This window comes from Daucus carota, chromosome 5, assembly GCF_001625215.2.
Source record: "Daucus carota subsp. sativus chromosome 5, DH1 v3.0, whole genome shotgun sequence".
Classification (NCBI taxonomy): domain Eukaryota; kingdom Viridiplantae; phylum Streptophyta; class Magnoliopsida; order Apiales; family Apiaceae; genus Daucus; species Daucus carota.
In genome coordinates, this window is record NC_030385.2 from 33,192,168 (window position 1) to 33,209,921 (window position 17,754).

Consider the following 17,754-nt stretch of genomic DNA (forward strand, 5'->3'; position numbering starts at 1 on the left):
AGTTTTAGAAATTTGGAGTATTCATATGAAATTATAAATTCTTAAAGTATCTCCAGTAGCTTTTTTTTTTTTTTTTTGAATAAAAGCAGTCCAACAACAGACCTGAAGGAGACGTAAGAAAGTTTTGGCAATTCAGAGAACAGGGTAATTTGGCTACTAAATGAGCAACCCTATTCGCTTGCCTTTTAACAAAAGAGATTGAATAGCCTGGTCCAGTAGCTTTTTTATAATGGCTCTTAAACTAAAATTTGAAAAGGATGATAATTTTGTTTGCTTCAATAAACACTAGACTCTAATCACTCTTAAATTTACTATTTTTTTTTTCTCGTCAATTTTAGAGCTACTGACTGTCCAACTATTTTCTCAATTTTAGAGCAAAAAAATCTGTTTTTGATTTGATAACCCATTTGTTCAATCGAGAGAGGGCGGACGAATAATCAATCATAGGGGCATTCAAAGGGTTCGTACCATTTGATGATGGATCATCAACAATTCAAGTTCAATTTCAAATCATCGAAAATGGCGTTTACATATTTGTTCTTTGTGGTTTACTCTACGTTGTGTTATTCAACCAGAGCACTATCAAATCCTTCTTCTCTAAAGATCTTTGGACTCGGTCCACATATATTTATCTTCTTTCTTCTTTTCATATGATAATGCTCGTCGATATGTTCTGTTCTGACTCAGTTGAGTCCGCTCAGTCCGCACTTCTCGCGCTCCTCAATCTCGCCGTCAAAGATGAAACGTATGCGTCTTTCGTTTTTTTCCAGTTGAATGATTTTCTTTTGTTCGATTAAATTATGATTAATTGCTGTTGATTATAGTGATTTGTTTGATTTTAATTAAATTTTTTGTTTGATCTGTGCTTTGCTGAGTAATCGGTTGATAATTTGAGGTTATGATTTGCGGTCGTGTGCAAGAGAGATAGCGTAGCAGTGGTGGCGGTGGCTGAATTCTAAGGATCCGCCTTCAGAAAGAAAAGCGTTAATTGTGCCTTAATTGAAGACGTTATTTGTGCCTCATAATTGAGTGCGTTATTTGGGCCTCATAATTGAGGGCGTAAACCGTGCCTCATAATTGAGGATGTTAATTGTACCTTATTTAAAGGACTTTAATGTGTCTTAATTAAGGGCGTTATATTTTATTAATTGCGCCTTAATTAAGAGTTCAATTGACTCATAATTGTGTAAATATTTTGATCAGCACATACATATACACATGATTTTATTAATAATTAATTATTGAATATATTTTTTATTTTATAATTTATGTAATCTAATATATATCGTCTTATATTTTTCTTGTTTCATTTGTTTTATTTTCAGGATTCTTGGAAGAAGACCGGTTTTTCTTTTCGGACATTAAAATTATATTGTCTAAATTTCCCCGGTCATCTTGCATGTCCGACGGTTAGATAATAAACTTTCTTGAATGAAAGAATTATCACGGTGAATTGCCGATTCATATTTGTGAGATTTATTCTCATTTTCAAAAAAAAAACTCACTTTTAATAGTATAAAAAAATATAAGAAGTGAATATAAGAAGTATCGTGGGAGTTGAACCCACGTTAAATCACGAAGAACCAATATTTTACTCCCTCCGTTTCAAAAAACATGTCCACTTTAGAAAAAAAAATCTGTTTCAAAATTCAAAATACTTGTCTACTTCAACCTTCAATGTATATTTATGTTTCCGAAATCAACTCTCCTTCACGTATTTCAAATTTATATTTTCGAGATCAACCATATACCACATATTATGTTCAATTAATAACTTAATACAACTTTTTTCCCTCAAAATCTACTTTTCTTAAATTATGTGATAGAAAGTGGACATGTAATTTAAAATCGAGAGTATATATTATATTCAAGATTGAGTTAAGAGACTATTGGAGATACTCTTAAAATTCTAACGCCAAAATAATACTCACTTCGTCCCTTTTTAGTTGTCACATTTGGTTTTGTGCCGGTCAAATTAAGCAAAGTTTGACCGAAATTTATTAATGTTTTATCAATTGAAAAAATATAAAAAATATGTCACCGGAAAGAATTTTTAATCTACTTTAAGATGTAATTTTCAGTTTTTTTTTAAATAATGAAAGAGTGACTTATAATCTTTGGTCAAAAATTGGTCAATTTGGCGAACAAAAATAGAAATGTGACAACTAAAAAAAGGACGGAGGGAGTATTGATAGTTCTTTTTAGACTTAATTACCAAAAAAACTATATAACTATCATGTTTTTTTCAATTTAACCACAATTATATATTTGTTGCAGAATAATGCAAGTAACTTTAAAAACTTTATTTTAAAAACCCAATCTCACTAGTTTATAACCATGGTTAAGTTAAAATTAAGATGGGTGCCACATATATTATCAAGTTTACTAATGAAATTATTTAGTACATGGGTTTTATTAATACTTTTACTATCTCATTAAGGGTCAAAATCTTAATTCACAATCTACACAAACACAGAGCGTACTAAAATTTATGTTCGAATGCGACGATGTTAGTGTGATTTTTTGAAACCACCGTCTATCATGTACTGTATATCGATTATTTATCATGTGATTTATATTAATTTATATCGAATTGATAATTTTATTTAAGAAAAAATAGATTTTTTCGCCACCAAACTTATTGTGTATTTAGAAACTTAGCACCAAACTATGATTTTTTTGTCACTGATGTTAGGTTCGGATTTTTTTTGTCACTGATGTTAAATTCGGATTTGATTATTAACACTATATTATAATTTTTAGCATTATTAAAATATTGTGGTAATTTGCAATTTTTTGATGATCTGATAACGAGAGTTTGACATGCATTATAATACTTCTAAAAAAATTAGTTTCATAAATTATTTTATTATTTTTCCTAAATAAAAATTTATCACTTGAATTTTTATGCACAAAAAGAAAATGTAAATATAGCTGACTTTTTATGTATGTATAATAAATTATGTAAAATTTTAAAATTAAATTAAAAAAATTGATGTGTTGTGCTGTATGCGGCATTCATGTCAGCTATGAAATAACCATGGTTAGAGATTCATTAAAATTGGGTTATGTCAAATTGATTTTGTATACTTAATTGCATTATTCTGCAACAAAAACAGTTTTATGGTTAAAATGAAAAAATCACATAAGTTTAATATTTTTTTGGTAATTAAGTCTTCTTTTTATAGTGTTTAATAAAGGATTTATCTAGTGTGTGTCCATGTGCTAAGCATTAAATTGTGTATGTTTGGAGCGTTTTGATTGGTGTGGTTGTTGTATATGCAGGGGTCCACCATTTTAAAGAAACGAGAGCCAATCAAAATGAGTATATTTTTTTTTTCAGAAATAAAAAATGAGTTAAACTTATGATTCTCGGAGCATCTCCAACCATCTAAAACCCTTGGCTAAAAGGTGAGTTGGCAACTTAAAATAAAAAAATTTAGCCAACAGCTCCAAAAACTCAACTCCAGCCATGCTCACCTGTTGTCTATAAATTTAGCCAATCTCCTATGGATGGCTAAATTTGTCGAACCTCTACAGGTCTGTAAGAAGATTGTACATCATTTATTACTATAGTGAACTGATATATTCTATATTAACAATTTAAAATATTAATAACATACTATTTTTAAATTATAGCCAACCAATATAGCCAGTACCATTGAAACAAAATGTCTTACAGGTTCACCAAATTTTACATAATGTCTTACAGGTCCAATTTAGACAACGATTATAGCCAACACCGTTGAAGATGCTCTTGTCTCTTAATGCTTAACATGTGCTCATGACCCGCACTAGAAAAACTGTTTAATTAATGGTGAATTCCTTAGTATTTCTATGCATTTATTTTCTTTCCAACTCCACGAGATCTTACCAGATATACGTTAAAATCCACGAGATTCTTCCATTAACTCTCTGAACTAGAATCAACCACACAATCTATTAAATTCTTGTTAAGATATGAAAACAAGCTATATATTGTCATGTAAAGATATTTTCTTTATGACACCCCTTTTAAACATTAATACTATTGATTCTCTTATTTATGAAAATAGATAATGATTAATTGGGAAAATCTTAGACAATAATTACATGTCCAAATACCAATATCGACTACATATTACATATACTCCTATATAAAAAGATGTCTTTGGTATCTTAATCACCTCAGAACCATCTCAAGAGTCAAGTCTCAATGCACACCCATGTCTTCGTCTAGACTCAAATTCCAGTCTCTTGCAAAAATGCGTACGTTTGTAGATTTCGATAATACCCAAAGAGGTTCACGTAAACAATGAAGAAAATGCTTCACTAATATATCGAGTATGTTGGAGAAGAAATGCGAGCAGAAGTAATTTGAGTCCTGTGGATTTGTTACGGGTGCTTTCTATACCAGACTGCTCCGCTGGTATTGGCAAGCGATTGAACACTTCCCCTGTAGTGTCCAACTCCAGGCTTTCTGGTCACGCCGATCCTCCAGCATATCGCTTTCCCCGGTTTGTTAATTATGTAAACGGTTTAATTGAGCCGGAAATGCCGCACATTTTGCATGCCAACCTGTTTCACATTTCGAGATTGCAAGCGGCCACTTAAATTTTGTCGTGTAATATTGTGTTGAGTGTACAGTTTTTTGTACTAATATCTTTTAACTGTAACATATTTCTCTGTATATATAATCTCATGATACTAGAGCCTAGAGGCACGAGCAGTGGCGGATACACAGGGGTCAGGTGGGGGCCCCTGACCCCACTTGAATTTTTATAAAAAAAAACCCTACTTTTTTATGTATAAAAAATCAGAACTGTAATATAAAATGGGGTCAATAAAGATGATATGGGGCCAAAAAATTCAGAACTAGCTCACACCATGGTTCAGAAACAAAAAGACCTGACTTTTCCCTTGGTGTATATGTTGGTAAAACTAGCACTTATCTTGCCTGTGGCAACGGCTACCGTAGAAAGGGCATTTTCAGCGATGAATCTGATAAAAAATGTACTCCGGAATGCAATGGGAGACACATGGTTGAATGATTGTATGGTGACCTATATTGAAAGAGACGTATTCGAAACAATAAGTAATAAAGATATTATGGAGAGATTTCAGAAAATGAAGAAACGAAGAATGCTGCTGTGATAGGTAAACGTAATATGCAGCTCACATATGTAAATATTATAACATCAGACTTATTCTATGATATTAATTTTGCTACCTATCATGTTTAAAAAAAATTGGACCCCACTTGGCTCGGACCCTGGATCCGCCGTTGGGCACGAGACCTTATTTTCCTATATATTGTTCCGATTCTTTCCAAAATTGAGGACTTGTAGGTTAAAATTAGAGGGTATATTCGATTCTGATCTTTTAAAATTAACTTTTGCTCAATGAAATTAGATATATTAAATTCGGTCTAAAAAAAATTAAAAAGTCCTTATCATTCTGCAAGGATTTGAAGAGGCCCGTCGAAAAGATGAAATTTAAGGCCCTTAGAAATATTGAACTTATTTGACATATATTCAAAATTTCGTGGCTAAAAACTAAAGGGTGTATGTAATCTCTTATCCTTAAATTTTTTTTTCGCTCAATAAATTCAGGTTTATTAAATTTGGATAAAAAATGGTAAAATTTTGGATTATCTAATTATAATATTAAATTATAGAGTTAAGTTTTATGGAGTACAAAAAAAATTGGAGTATTGGAGTACAAAGTTTGATAAAATGTAATCTAGTCATCTAAAATTTCAATTTTTTTTGTCCAATAATATTTGTAAATATTTGACAACCTGCACATTCTGCAACATAAACATCGTGATCAAATGGTAGAATAATTACTTTTATAAATCATAGGACTCTATGTTCTGCAATATAACTAATAAGCAGAACAATAATCTTAATACTTGTTAAAGTTGAAAGATATTAATGATTAATTGACAATTATGCGCAAGACAACTTATAAATGATAGATTATATCAAAATTTGGATAATCAAAGATATTATATATGATCAAACTAAAAAATTATGATTTGTACTCCAATACTCCAATGTTTGTATGTACTTCATAGAATTTAACTCTTAAATTATATATAGAATATGAAGGAATTTTTTTCAAATTATATCTCAAATCTCATAATATTCAATTATTATTATTTAAAATCATTTTGAGAAGTAGCTTTATCACTTACATTCTTCACAAGTTAAATCTCAAAGTCCTCATCAAAGTGAAGGGTTAGTATCAAATTAATCATCAAATTTAACGGGATATCGCTTCAATCATTAAAATTAAAATAAATATCAGACAATTACCTTAAAATATGTGCTCGAGAATAAAAAATAATTTTTATGAGATTCAATACAATTTTCTTGAATGATACTACAATCATAATGAAAAGTTATAAATTCTAGTATTTTAGATAACATAATGAGATTTTTAAAATATTATCTACTAATTAGTGTATTTTAATAAGAAAAATAAATACAAAGTTAAAATAAAATAGTCGATAAATTTTTAAAAATCTTGCTATATTAATTGTCTAAACTATCAGTGTAGAATATTTCATCACTTGTAGCAGCATTAAAGAAAATATTTCATCACTTGAAGCAGCATTAAAGAAATATGCATCGAAGTTCATAATATCTGTTTTCAGTTTTCAAGCACATATTCACTGATTCAAATTCAAGCGATAGCCCGCCAAAATTCATGACTAACTTGATATCAACTTTCACATTCTTTGAGATTTAATCCTATTATCTACAGTAGTATTCTTTTTATTACGCCGGAAAATATTTTTAAGCAAATATTCTCCTTCGAGCCCAGTCTTCCGTATCCACTGTTCCCAAAACCTTCTCTTTCGAGTTCTGTTTTCGGTAGCATACTGTTCTGAATGCCCAAACAGCTTATGCTGCTGCACTTCTGTAATTACTCAAGCATCAACGATCTGATCAGGGAATGCAATAGGAATTCATAATTTTCACATGTAGTGTTTTTATGTCCTTCCTCAAAAACAAGCGCTCAACGAGATCAATTCAAATACGTACATTAATTTGATAATATAAAGTAGACAGACAAACAAATCCTTTTCGTAGACATTAAAAATGAAATAGAAAAAGGAAGAAGCTAGCTATATTCTTGTTTGCTTCAAATCCAAGCAAAGGTACATGTTAATGATGAAAGAGAGGGAAGGGGGACGTGGGTTTTGCTTGCCTTTTGTGTTTCCTCATACTATGTCGTTTGAGAACATTTAGCGTCTTTTATAATATTTTAGATGAGATATGCCGATTGCGATTATTATTAGAGGGGACTACACGTGCAGTTTTACAGTTTGATGTCTGTTTCGGACCTTATAGCAGAATCCCTCGTGAACTTGTCCATTTACTCATTACTAACGGATCAAACAATAAACAGGACTCCACTTGCTACCATTCCATGTGTGAATCTTCTCAGTCCTGGCCCCGGGGCCCGCGGCTGTTTTAGAAGGAATGCTGATTCTACATTTACATTATTTTTATTTTCGTTTTTTATCGCAAGAAATTTAGAGGGTGTTTGGTCCGGATTTTTAATACCGACTCCTAGGTTTATAAGTTAAAATATTTATTCGTACCGTTTGTATAAAAAGTCAAGACTACCTATAAAAAAGTTAAGAATATTAGTTTTGTTTCATGACTTCTACTTATTTACCCAAACACTTTAAATATTTATAAGTTTTAACTTGTTATTAATTTTTTCTTCACTTTTTTTTTATTTTAAGCAATAAGCACTAGTTTCAAACTCATCTAAACGGCCCCTTAAACTCATTCATATTTAATCAATATCATTTCATACTTTTTTTTCTCCATAAAAAGTTTTTGTATAATTTTTCCTTCAGCTTTCCCTTCACTTCAATCTATCCAAATGAACACAGTCTAATTAAATGAGGAATTAATTTGATATATCGAATGGAACGGATAATGACTTTCATATTTATACGAAAACTTCTGCCCAATCCCTGATTCTGTGTCCCCCTACTACCTACCCTGTCCATTTGTCTATAAGCGCTTCGTGTATACAAGCTTTATATAATCTTACAGGACTCCGAGTATATAAGAACGGGTCGGGATTCTTAACAACTGCGTAGATGATGCCATTGATTTTACCATTGTTTTTAGCACGTGGAATTACAAACTACACTTTCGATAAATGATTTTTATATTCAGCACCGGCCACCAGATCTAGATTGTTGTTTGTTGAGTGCTCAAGATATTCAAAAAAACAGCGACCGTCTAATACTACATTTAAGATCCTCCCACTGCTTGAAGTAGAAGCTGTAATTTTCTTAACTACAAGCTTTACGTAAAAATGTAGTACTAATTTTCAACCAAGTTTTAGTCACTTTAACTTGCAAATTTTAGAAAATTAATTCCAAATCAAGGATTATAACCAGACACGTCACGAATATACTGCTACAAATTACTGGTGCAGTTTCTAATTACTGCAACTTTTTTATGATTTTTTATGACTTCAATTTCGATTTCCGATTCTTGTTCGCTCATCATAACATTTGATCAGCTCATCTAGTTACAATTACTAGTAATTTTCTGAATGTGAACATATGATCGTAATTCGAGGCGCTGATTTTTTATTCAGGTTCTAGTTAAAAATGAGAATGCAAATATAGTGCGGGAGTTGTGGTTTTACTTTTTACGGTAAAGTGCGTTGTATGGTAGATTGTAGATTTCACGAGGCGTGTAAATGTAACTTACTAAAATTCACACTGCTTAGCTTTTCGTTCTCCAGCCCCTTGTTTGAATAATTGGGTATGCATGCTAGCTTTTTCTATTATTTTGAGGGGATTCAAATTATGATGATGATCCCTGGTTTCTTCATAACCACATGTTGAAACGTCTTTAACCGGCAACTTTATCTCTCATTCTTTTTAAGAAACTTCAAATATTACCACAAAAGAAACGCATAGACCCACTTATATATGGGTGTCGGCTCGTTAATGTCCTAAATATCAGTATCTAGAAAAATAGCTTCCAAATACCATTTAACAACATTACATTATATAGCGTTTTGGTTATTTATCAGAAACGCTACATCGTCTAGTGTTAAGTTATCCTAAGAGAATGTCTAATTAGATTAACCCTAATTAGAATGCTACATGGTATAACGTTTAATTAGGTCTAATTAGGTTCTACACGATGTAGCGTTTTGCTGGGATTAAAACAACAAAACGCTACACGATCTAGCATTTTCAGTTTTGAAAATGCTAGATTAGATTATCAGGGTCATGTTCAAGAGAGAACCATTAGAGAAAGAAACATAAAACCCTTACCTTATTTCTAGGATTAGGTTGGATTCTGCGGCAGAATAGTTAGGGTTCTGCGGCAGAACCTCACATGCAAAAAAATGTCAATATCTATGTATTATATTTTAAAATTATTTTTGAACACACACAACGATAAAAAAACATGAAAAACCATGTATTTAGTTTTAGATGATAAAAATCTATTTAAAATTTAGGTTTCTGCAGCTGAACCTTAGTGGTTATATGGTTCTATTTTAAGAACCGATTCTCTCTTGAGCGCAACCCTAATATTTCAACTATGTTATTTTGGTTATTACTTGAAGAATATGTGAGATTTGGGACCATTTTTTCTTATATATTTAACCAAATATAAATTCCGCTCTCATAATCATTGTTAATTCCTAAAGAATTCGTAAATGATGGTGCAATTTTACGATTTACAAAAATGAACCCCTGTACAACTTTGACCTTTGATTAATAGATTTGCATCTCATGGAGTAATCGGAAAGAAAAGAATTAAACATGCAAGACTCAAGAATATTAAATTAAATTTAGCTCGGGTGAATGCCTGTTGGAGAGTTGTCCAACGCATGATGCACGTATATTTTATGAAATTGCCAAGTCCCTATCAGCTTGTATGGTCGTAGAGAGTACTACTACGACTACTAGCATATTTGTTGCAAATACATGCAGTGTATGGAAGAACCTGGACTGGAGTTGATGAATTAGTGTTGAGTATTCTAGTACAAAGTGTTGATGAGAAATGGGATTGTCGGGTGGATAGGCTACACTCATCAGGCCAAAGGGAGTTTGTTCAAAGTCATGCCTCCCCACCAAATTCTTTACTTCTCTTCGTTCTCCTGTCTCACCTAACAAACACCCCCCTTTTTCGATTTTCCTTTTGTATTTATTTTTGAGTTGTAACATATATTTGTTGTCAATTTCTCGTAAAAACGGGAGACTTGTGTAATGTTTGGACTCATTTTAAAGTTCGACATCTTCGATCATAGATTTTTAGGAGATCTCGACATGATATTTCATTTTTGTGAAATATATTTTATAAGAATCTTAAAATACACGTCGAGCAGTAAAGAAAAACTATAAACAAATGAGAGGGACGGAGGAAACATATTTTATAGGAGTTTTAGAATACGCATCGAGTCGTTGAGAAACTCAACGTAAAGAACCTAATAGTCGGAGATACTATTTTTTTTGGGACCGGAACAAAAGATTTGTGCACTTTGAAAGGCGAAGATGACGTCTTTTATTTTTCATTTAATAATTAGGAAGAAGAAATCTTGATTGTTCCTCTTCAACCACAGTGTATTTTGTCCTATGTTTGGAATGTAAAACAAAGCAGCCTACCATGTCACCCTTACCTTATATATGTAGTTAGACGTGCGTATTCTACATATTCTCTGTTTGGCTTGCACCTAGTCAAAGTGACAGGAAACAACATTAGAGTGATGAGAAATGAGGAGATCAATGACCACAACAGATTCATCTCCATCATCACCACCATTATCAATTACTTCATCAATTGACAGCAGCAGCCATTACCAAACTAACTCATCCATGGAAACCTCATCACTCCTCCCCACTCATCTCACCCTTGGCCTCAGCGTTTCAGGGCCCAACTTCTCTCAGAGGTATTCTCCAAAATCTCAACTCTATTTTATTTTCTCCTAATAATAAAATGCACTTAAAAAAAAATTTGGCTAGTGAATTATACTTTGCTTGTTGTTTAGGCAACAAGGTTCGGCTGATTGGCCACCGATCAAGACACTTCTTCGCAGAGCACTGGCAAATAACAGTCCAGGCTCGCCATCATCGTCGTCGTCTTCATCATCGTGTAGGCAACTGAGGCAAACTGTGGATAACACGAGTGGTGACAATAGTTTGTTTGTGAAGGTTAAAATGGAAGGCATCAAAATTGGTCGAAAAATCGATGTGTTAGCTCTTCATGGATATCCACACTTGATCACCACTCTGGAGAATATGTTCTCCACTCCCAATATTCTCTGTAAGTTCATATTGTGTCTGTATAAATATTTTGATACTTCATGAGGGATTATAATTAGCAAGGACTAATGATCATGGCAGGGGCTGAAGGGGAACAATATTGTCATCATAAGAAATATTATAATGTGTTAACATATGAAGATCAAGATGGAGACTGGATGATGGTCGGGGATGTTCCTTGGGAGTAAGCTTCCGTATTCTTTAAACTTTCGAAAACTGCAAATTTGCAGCACGTAATTTTTGCAAGGGATGCATATTGCAGTTTTTGAAAATAAGTATACTAAAGTTATTTTGGCCTCAAATGTAGGGGTGCAATTTGCAAATAACTCTAGACTTTATTTGTCGAGCTAAACAGTATGTTCCTCCGGGTTTTATGATTAATCTGCAATTGTGTTATGCAGGATGTTCTTGACCACAGTGAAGAGGCTGAAGATTACGCGCACACCCAGTCCCAGTGGCTGATTTGTGTATCAGGAGGATGGAGAAACCAAAGATTTTGTCCAAATCTTGTCTGTGTATATCATTATGTAGACTATATGTAGAAGATATCTTAAAGTTTAGTTCAACTGAGAAATTTTACAATTTTTGCTAGTTCATCTTGAAGAAACCGATACCTGACAATTGACATGTTGGTACAATACGGGACAGTTCAATTTCTCGTATTTTCACATACGTTTCTAAGGGATTCAATGTGCAGTTATCCCTCTGGCAAAAAACAACACATGATTCTGTCGAGCTAAAAGAAAAGAAAAGATAGAGTGTTTGAAACACTGAAAAAAGATGCCATTATATTTATATTATACGACACTGTAACATGTTCCCTATAAATCGCCCGTTTATTGTAAACTGCACAAAAAACTTACATAAAAAACACTGACTGCAAATCCAGAAAGAAAGCAATTGCACAAACCATTTCTGATGTAAAGGGTGGCCTTTGTAAATCATATATACAGTCATTGCAGAGAAGTACCTTTGTTCCGAGGACGAATACTCCGCAGGTGATTTGACATTTGGTAACACTTGGAGTCCGGATTTATTTTGGGCTCGAGCGGTTTACAAATATCTGGAGAAACCATTTCTGAGAATCCTTCAACATTAGAGCAAATCCATGGAGATTTTGATCGTACATCAAGAGTAATATCAGATAGACAAATGTGTTTGAAGGTATCTCCTTCAATTCCCTCTAAATGACCTGCAACTTTAATGTTCTTTCCAGTAACATTTTGAATGCTAATCTTTTCTATTGAAGGAAGAGCATCTGGATCATAAGACTCATCCGGGTGCTCGCCATAATTACCATTAAACTTTAGAGCAACCTTCAGATTTGACAAGATTACCCCGGTTATAAAAACATTTCTTACGTAACCTCCCCGTCCACGTGACGTCTTTATTGAAAAACCTCTGTTCGAGTTGAAAAAATGGACATCTTCCACATGGATCTGTGATACACCTCCAGACATCTCACTTCCAATAGCAATGCCTGAACTAGATGTAGTCTGTCCAACTAGTCTATGGATGATGATATTTGTACTAGGATGAGCATAAGATATGCCATACTCATCCCATCCACTTTTAATGGCAATAAGATCGTCCCCTGTGCTTATGTAGCAATCTTCAATGCAAACATCATCTGAAGAGTCTGAATACATGTAACATGACAGTTAGATTTCCTATATATGGTTGTGAATCACAAAATAAATGTAGTTTTGGTTCACAGATGTATCTCTATCTACAAGAAGATAAACAGTCTCCTATCTGCTACTTCCTAAATTAAGGAATGCATTTTAAGCAGATTAATGATTTTCATGGCATCACTTTTAAGTGCCATGCAAATTTAAGTAGATTAGTGATTTCATGGCATTGCTTTTACCATATAAACATTTATTGTTAAGACATATCTGGAACAATTACACAAACTTCTAGGTTAGACTGAAAAGTAAAACTGTAAAAGTATAGCATGCATGCAGTTTTGATCAGCAGATCTTTCTGGTAGCAAATCCTCTATAGTCTACTATTCACGTCGATTCTAACAGTTCAGCTTAGATCAAGGAGGAAGTATTCAGCTTTGGTTTAAACTAAGGTCAATCAATAAAGTATTGATGTTCCTCTTTCTTATCCTTAAGAAAGTCCCCGATTGAAATCACTGAATGTGTACTAATTGCAGCTTGAAATTATTGATGCAGCCTAAAAACTATGCAATAGATTTGTGTACATTACAAAGGCACTTGATATGATAAGAATGACGCTTGTTGTAATCAACGAAACTAACCTGGATCAATCCCATCTGTGTTTGGAGAATCAAGAGGAGCAATTATTGTGACATTCTGGACAATAACTTGGCTGTTCATCCAGAGTAAAAGGAGTCTCAAGTCTCACCAGTTCACAGGCACAGTTTTATATATTTGGAAACAGATGCCAAATACCAGATACAAATGTATATTACCTGCAGTACACGGGGTGGATGTTCCAGAAAGGTGAATTTCGGAAGGTCAGATTTGAAATGATAACATCTTTTGAGTCTATCAACTCAACCATATGAGGCCTGGTATAATTTAATGTTTCACTTCGGAACCAATTCCACCAGACACTACCTTGACCATCAATTGTTCCATTATCACCTGCATGGGAAAACCTGTTTAATTGTAGAACTCGCAAGAAAACCTTGTGATGTAAACAACAAATCAATTAACCTGTTATGATAACGTCTGTCAGATTGCACCCATAAATGAGGCTTCTATGCCTTCCACCAGGCAATTCCCTACCACGGCCATAAGATGGTAAAGGATCAATTACTGGCCAATCATTAGAGTTCTGAAACAATGCAATATATTCTAGTTATTAAATTTGCATATGTTTTCAGTTGATAAATAGTCAGAGTTCTGAAAGATTTAGTACAAGCAGAATGTTAAGGGATACACATGAACCTACCTATCTCTGCTAATGTGTGACCATGCTCATATACTAAAAATTTCAAAATGGTGTAGCGTATTATAAGACACTAGCTTAAACTGGAACACATCAACACGCCAAGTAACACAATGTAGCGATCATGACATAAAATAGAATCTGATACACCAATTAAAAACAAACAATACTAATTGATCTTCCATCACACCAATTAAATAAATTAAACAGAGTAAAGTGCACTTTTAGTACTTGCACTTTACTCAGGATACCACTTGCAATACTGCAATTCAAAATCGAGCACTTGCAATATCAATTTTGTATTTCATTACATTTTGTTGCATTCCGTTAATTTGAGTTAACTCCGTTAATAATTTAGAGAGTAAAGCGCACTTTGTGTACTCGTACTTTACTTAAAGTGCATTTTGTGTATTCACATTTTACTGTAAATATTTAATTAGAGTATTGCAAGTGATGTTTTGAGCAAAGTGCAACTACACAAAGTGCACTTTACTCCTTTAATTACTAACCGAGTTAATCCAAATTAACGGAATACAACAAAGTATAATGAAATACAAATTGATATTGCAATTGCTCGATTTTGAACAACAGTATTACAAATGGTGTCTTGAGTAAAGTAGGAGTACACAAAGTGCACTTTACTCAATTAAACACAGATACACAACTATGCTGATAGTAAAGTTAACATAAAATAGAATCTGATAATCAGGTTAAAGCTTACAGTTGATCCCAGAATCTGCGCATCCTTATCTATGTGCAAAGTTAAATGACTAATGAGCATGAAGCTTCCTGTCAACCATTGCCCTTTCGGGATAAAAAGCTGGGCTCCACCCTTGTCAGCAAATGAATTGAGATAGAATATGGCATTCTCAAATGCTTTAGTATTCATTGTCAATCCATCACCAACTGCACCAAACTCAGTAATTGAGACACTGTGGGGCCGATCGATTCCTGAACTAGTCTCTTTACAAAGTGAGCTGCTACTAACAACCCACAGAGGTTTACCAAACAGCAATAGTTCCAGAATTAAGGCCACCAACTGCTGGCAATTCAGGAACATAAACATTCGTTAGGTATGTTAGTGACAACATACATAAGTGCTATTTAGGTGCAATTCAATTCAATTTTAGTGCCAATGAGAATAACTGACATTAGTTCATAGTCAACTTAACTACGTAAATTTCCTTTGTAACCAAACAAGTATATATACACACAAGTATTCAACTGCATTCCAGTGCTAACTTCATACCCCAAAGTTCTAGCTAGCAAGAATTAATTTCCAGCAATTCTTCTACAAAGCAAAGCTGTACTGCCAGTAGATGGCAGTTAAAAAGCTAAAAGAATTATAATTAACATTTCAGTAAAAAAATCAAAAATCCAGTTCTCAGTTCCGAAAAAAGCACGTGTGGAAATTCACATCAGATCCCAAAAATAAAAATTGCAACTTGGTTACTGCAACTAAATATAAATTATAGTAGCAGCTTCTGACAAAGATACAAAATCAAGACCCTTTGTGCACAATGCAGAATCAAAAAACATTTACAACAAGTAACAAGCAATGCAATTAGAACCTACAACAAAAGATCTCTTCATCTTGAATCTTCTTGTTCACTTTCAAAGCCCAGAACACCAAAAAAGAGTGAAATCCAATCAAACTGCAAGAAAAGATAAGAACAAAAAGGGCAACCAAAGGGGTTGTTTTAAAGATCATAAAGGGTGATTATATCTGGGGTTTTTAAGAGAGAGAGGAGGAATCAAAATTTAACGAAAAACAAACAGAAAGAATAGGGGAAAATGAGGACCCAAGAAGAAAGAAATAGGAGAGTAGGACCCTGTTGTCTACATTAGCTAGCCCTTCACCACATTCTTGTTTGTGTGATTTCTGAGAAAATGAGAGCTGGGGTTGCAGGAAAAAGACCTTCGGTATTAATGTATGTGTGTATGTAATTTGTGTGTGTGTGTGTGTAAGCGTAAGAGTGAGGAGGTTGGGTCAGTGTACTTTGGCTGTTTCAGTAAGAGACAAGTTTGATTTAATAACAAACTCTTTTCAGTTTAAAGATGAATGAGATGAGACGAGACTGGTCACTGCAGTCATGTGCAAGTCCTCATTCTCTCTTGACCATTTTTACAACAACTTTCTTTTTTCCTTTTTCTTGGTCTTGTTGGCAATCTTATTCCACCTCTTCTTTCTAAGGTTATTGTCGGACTTAAATCCCGAGTTTTAAATTATTTTCAATTTTAAGTACATATTATTGATTTATCATTCCCTCGGGAATGGATGACCGGGTTTGAGGACATATCGTTGATTTATTATTAAAAATTGTTAGGATTAAGGTTTTCTTTTCTATCTCGTTTTCAGAGTTAGACTCCCGTATTAGGGTTTCAGCCGTCATTTTTCCGCCTCCCAGATCTTCATCTTTTCATCAATTAACCCCTTCGCTCTCTCATCCTCTCTATTATTTTACTAGTTTTTCAATAAAACCAAGATCTAATCTTGTTTGAGTACCTTGTTATCAAGATTGTTTGCCCATCATTTTGGGATGTCAATGTGTGCCTATCTTTTTGGGATGTTAGTGTGTTATGTAACTTATGTTTTCGTATTTTTATGTGTCTTGATGTGTCGTTCGATTATCAATCTGAAAAGGATTTATAAGATATTTTGGGAAATCGATAAGACTCGCATCGATTTCGGAACGATGGTGGATACCGCAAAAGCTCACCTTTCACAACAAATAATTGTTCATGTTTTGGGGACGTTTGGTGCTCCAGGATCAGTTGATTTGACTGATAGTTCTGAACATTGGGCTATAGATGATGCTTACGTGAAGGTCAATTGCGAGACTACTAGTTTCATAACTGATGCAATGCAGGTTGGATTGCTCGAGATATCATTGTAATACTTTTTAGATTAAAGAATATGAATATTCTATTTGTGATCTGAAAACAAAACGACTATTTGTTTAGTTCGTTTTTTGTTTCACAATCAGATTGTAGTTGACAATTCGGGGGTTTGTCCCGGCTGGGTTTGCGATTCGTATTAATAAAATCCTTTGTTTGTCAAAAAAAATTTGTTATTTATGCTAAATTATAACTATAACTTCATTTATTTTAACACAATTATCGTATCACAACCATCGGACATGCTTTTTTTTTTTTGTCATAAAAACGGTTGTATAAAACCAAATCGAAAGTTACAAATCCGGATGGACAGAGTTTCCTTCGTTCAAGAAAATATATCATCTAACCGAAAGTATGTAAATACTCCGGACGTTTAGATAACATAGCCTTTCAAGTCAGAAGAGATAACTCACAAAAAAAGGGCCTCGTTAAAACCCCTCAAGAGTAAAACCCTGTGGGAAAAAACTCAAGGGGGAAAAAGAGTGCCCTACAAAAATTACATCGATTATAAAACAGACTAAAAATAGATGTCTTCTTTAATAAAACACCCATAAGAGGTCCCGCTATCAATATTTTTCCACTTGCGTACCCTGAAAAAATACAATACAAAAAAGAAAATAATAAGTTCA

General features: G+C 33.3%; 2 protein-coding genes across 3 annotated transcripts; one reads left to right on the forward strand and one right to left on the reverse strand.

Moving 5' to 3' along the window:
- The first annotated feature begins 10,563 nt into the window (after positions 1–10,563).
- On the forward strand, positions 10,564–11,898 carry LOC108220516 (auxin-responsive protein IAA31). The gene is made up of 4 exons (XM_017394309.2): positions 10,564–10,929; positions 11,029–11,303; positions 11,384–11,486; positions 11,704–11,898. Exons 1-4 carry the CDS (start codon positions 10,754–10,756, stop codon positions 11,762–11,764), a joined length of 615 nt encoding a protein of 204 aa, XP_017249798.1. The 5' UTR covers positions 10,564–10,753; the 3' UTR covers positions 11,765–11,898.
- Positions 11,899–12,061: 163 nt separating this feature from the next.
- LOC108220515 (probable polygalacturonase) lies at positions 12,062–16,315 on the reverse strand. 2 transcript variants are annotated; one of them, XM_017394308.2, is made up of 6 exons: positions 15,803–16,315; positions 14,949–15,266; positions 13,993–14,113; positions 13,746–13,920; positions 13,572–13,642; positions 12,062–12,941 (listed from the first exon to the last, which is right to left on the reverse strand). In XM_017394308.2, the coding sequence occupies exons 1-6, from the start codon at positions 15,818–15,820 to the stop codon at positions 12,256–12,258; spliced, it is 1,389 nt and encodes a 462-aa protein (XP_017249797.1). In that variant the 5' UTR covers positions 15,821–16,315; the 3' UTR covers positions 12,062–12,255. The 2 variants fall into 2 exon arrangements, with proteins under 2 accessions (XP_017249797.1, XP_017249796.1); XM_017394307.2 differs by having other exon boundaries at positions 14,949–15,269; positions 15,803–16,314.
- Positions 16,316–17,754: the final 1,439 nt, after the last annotated feature.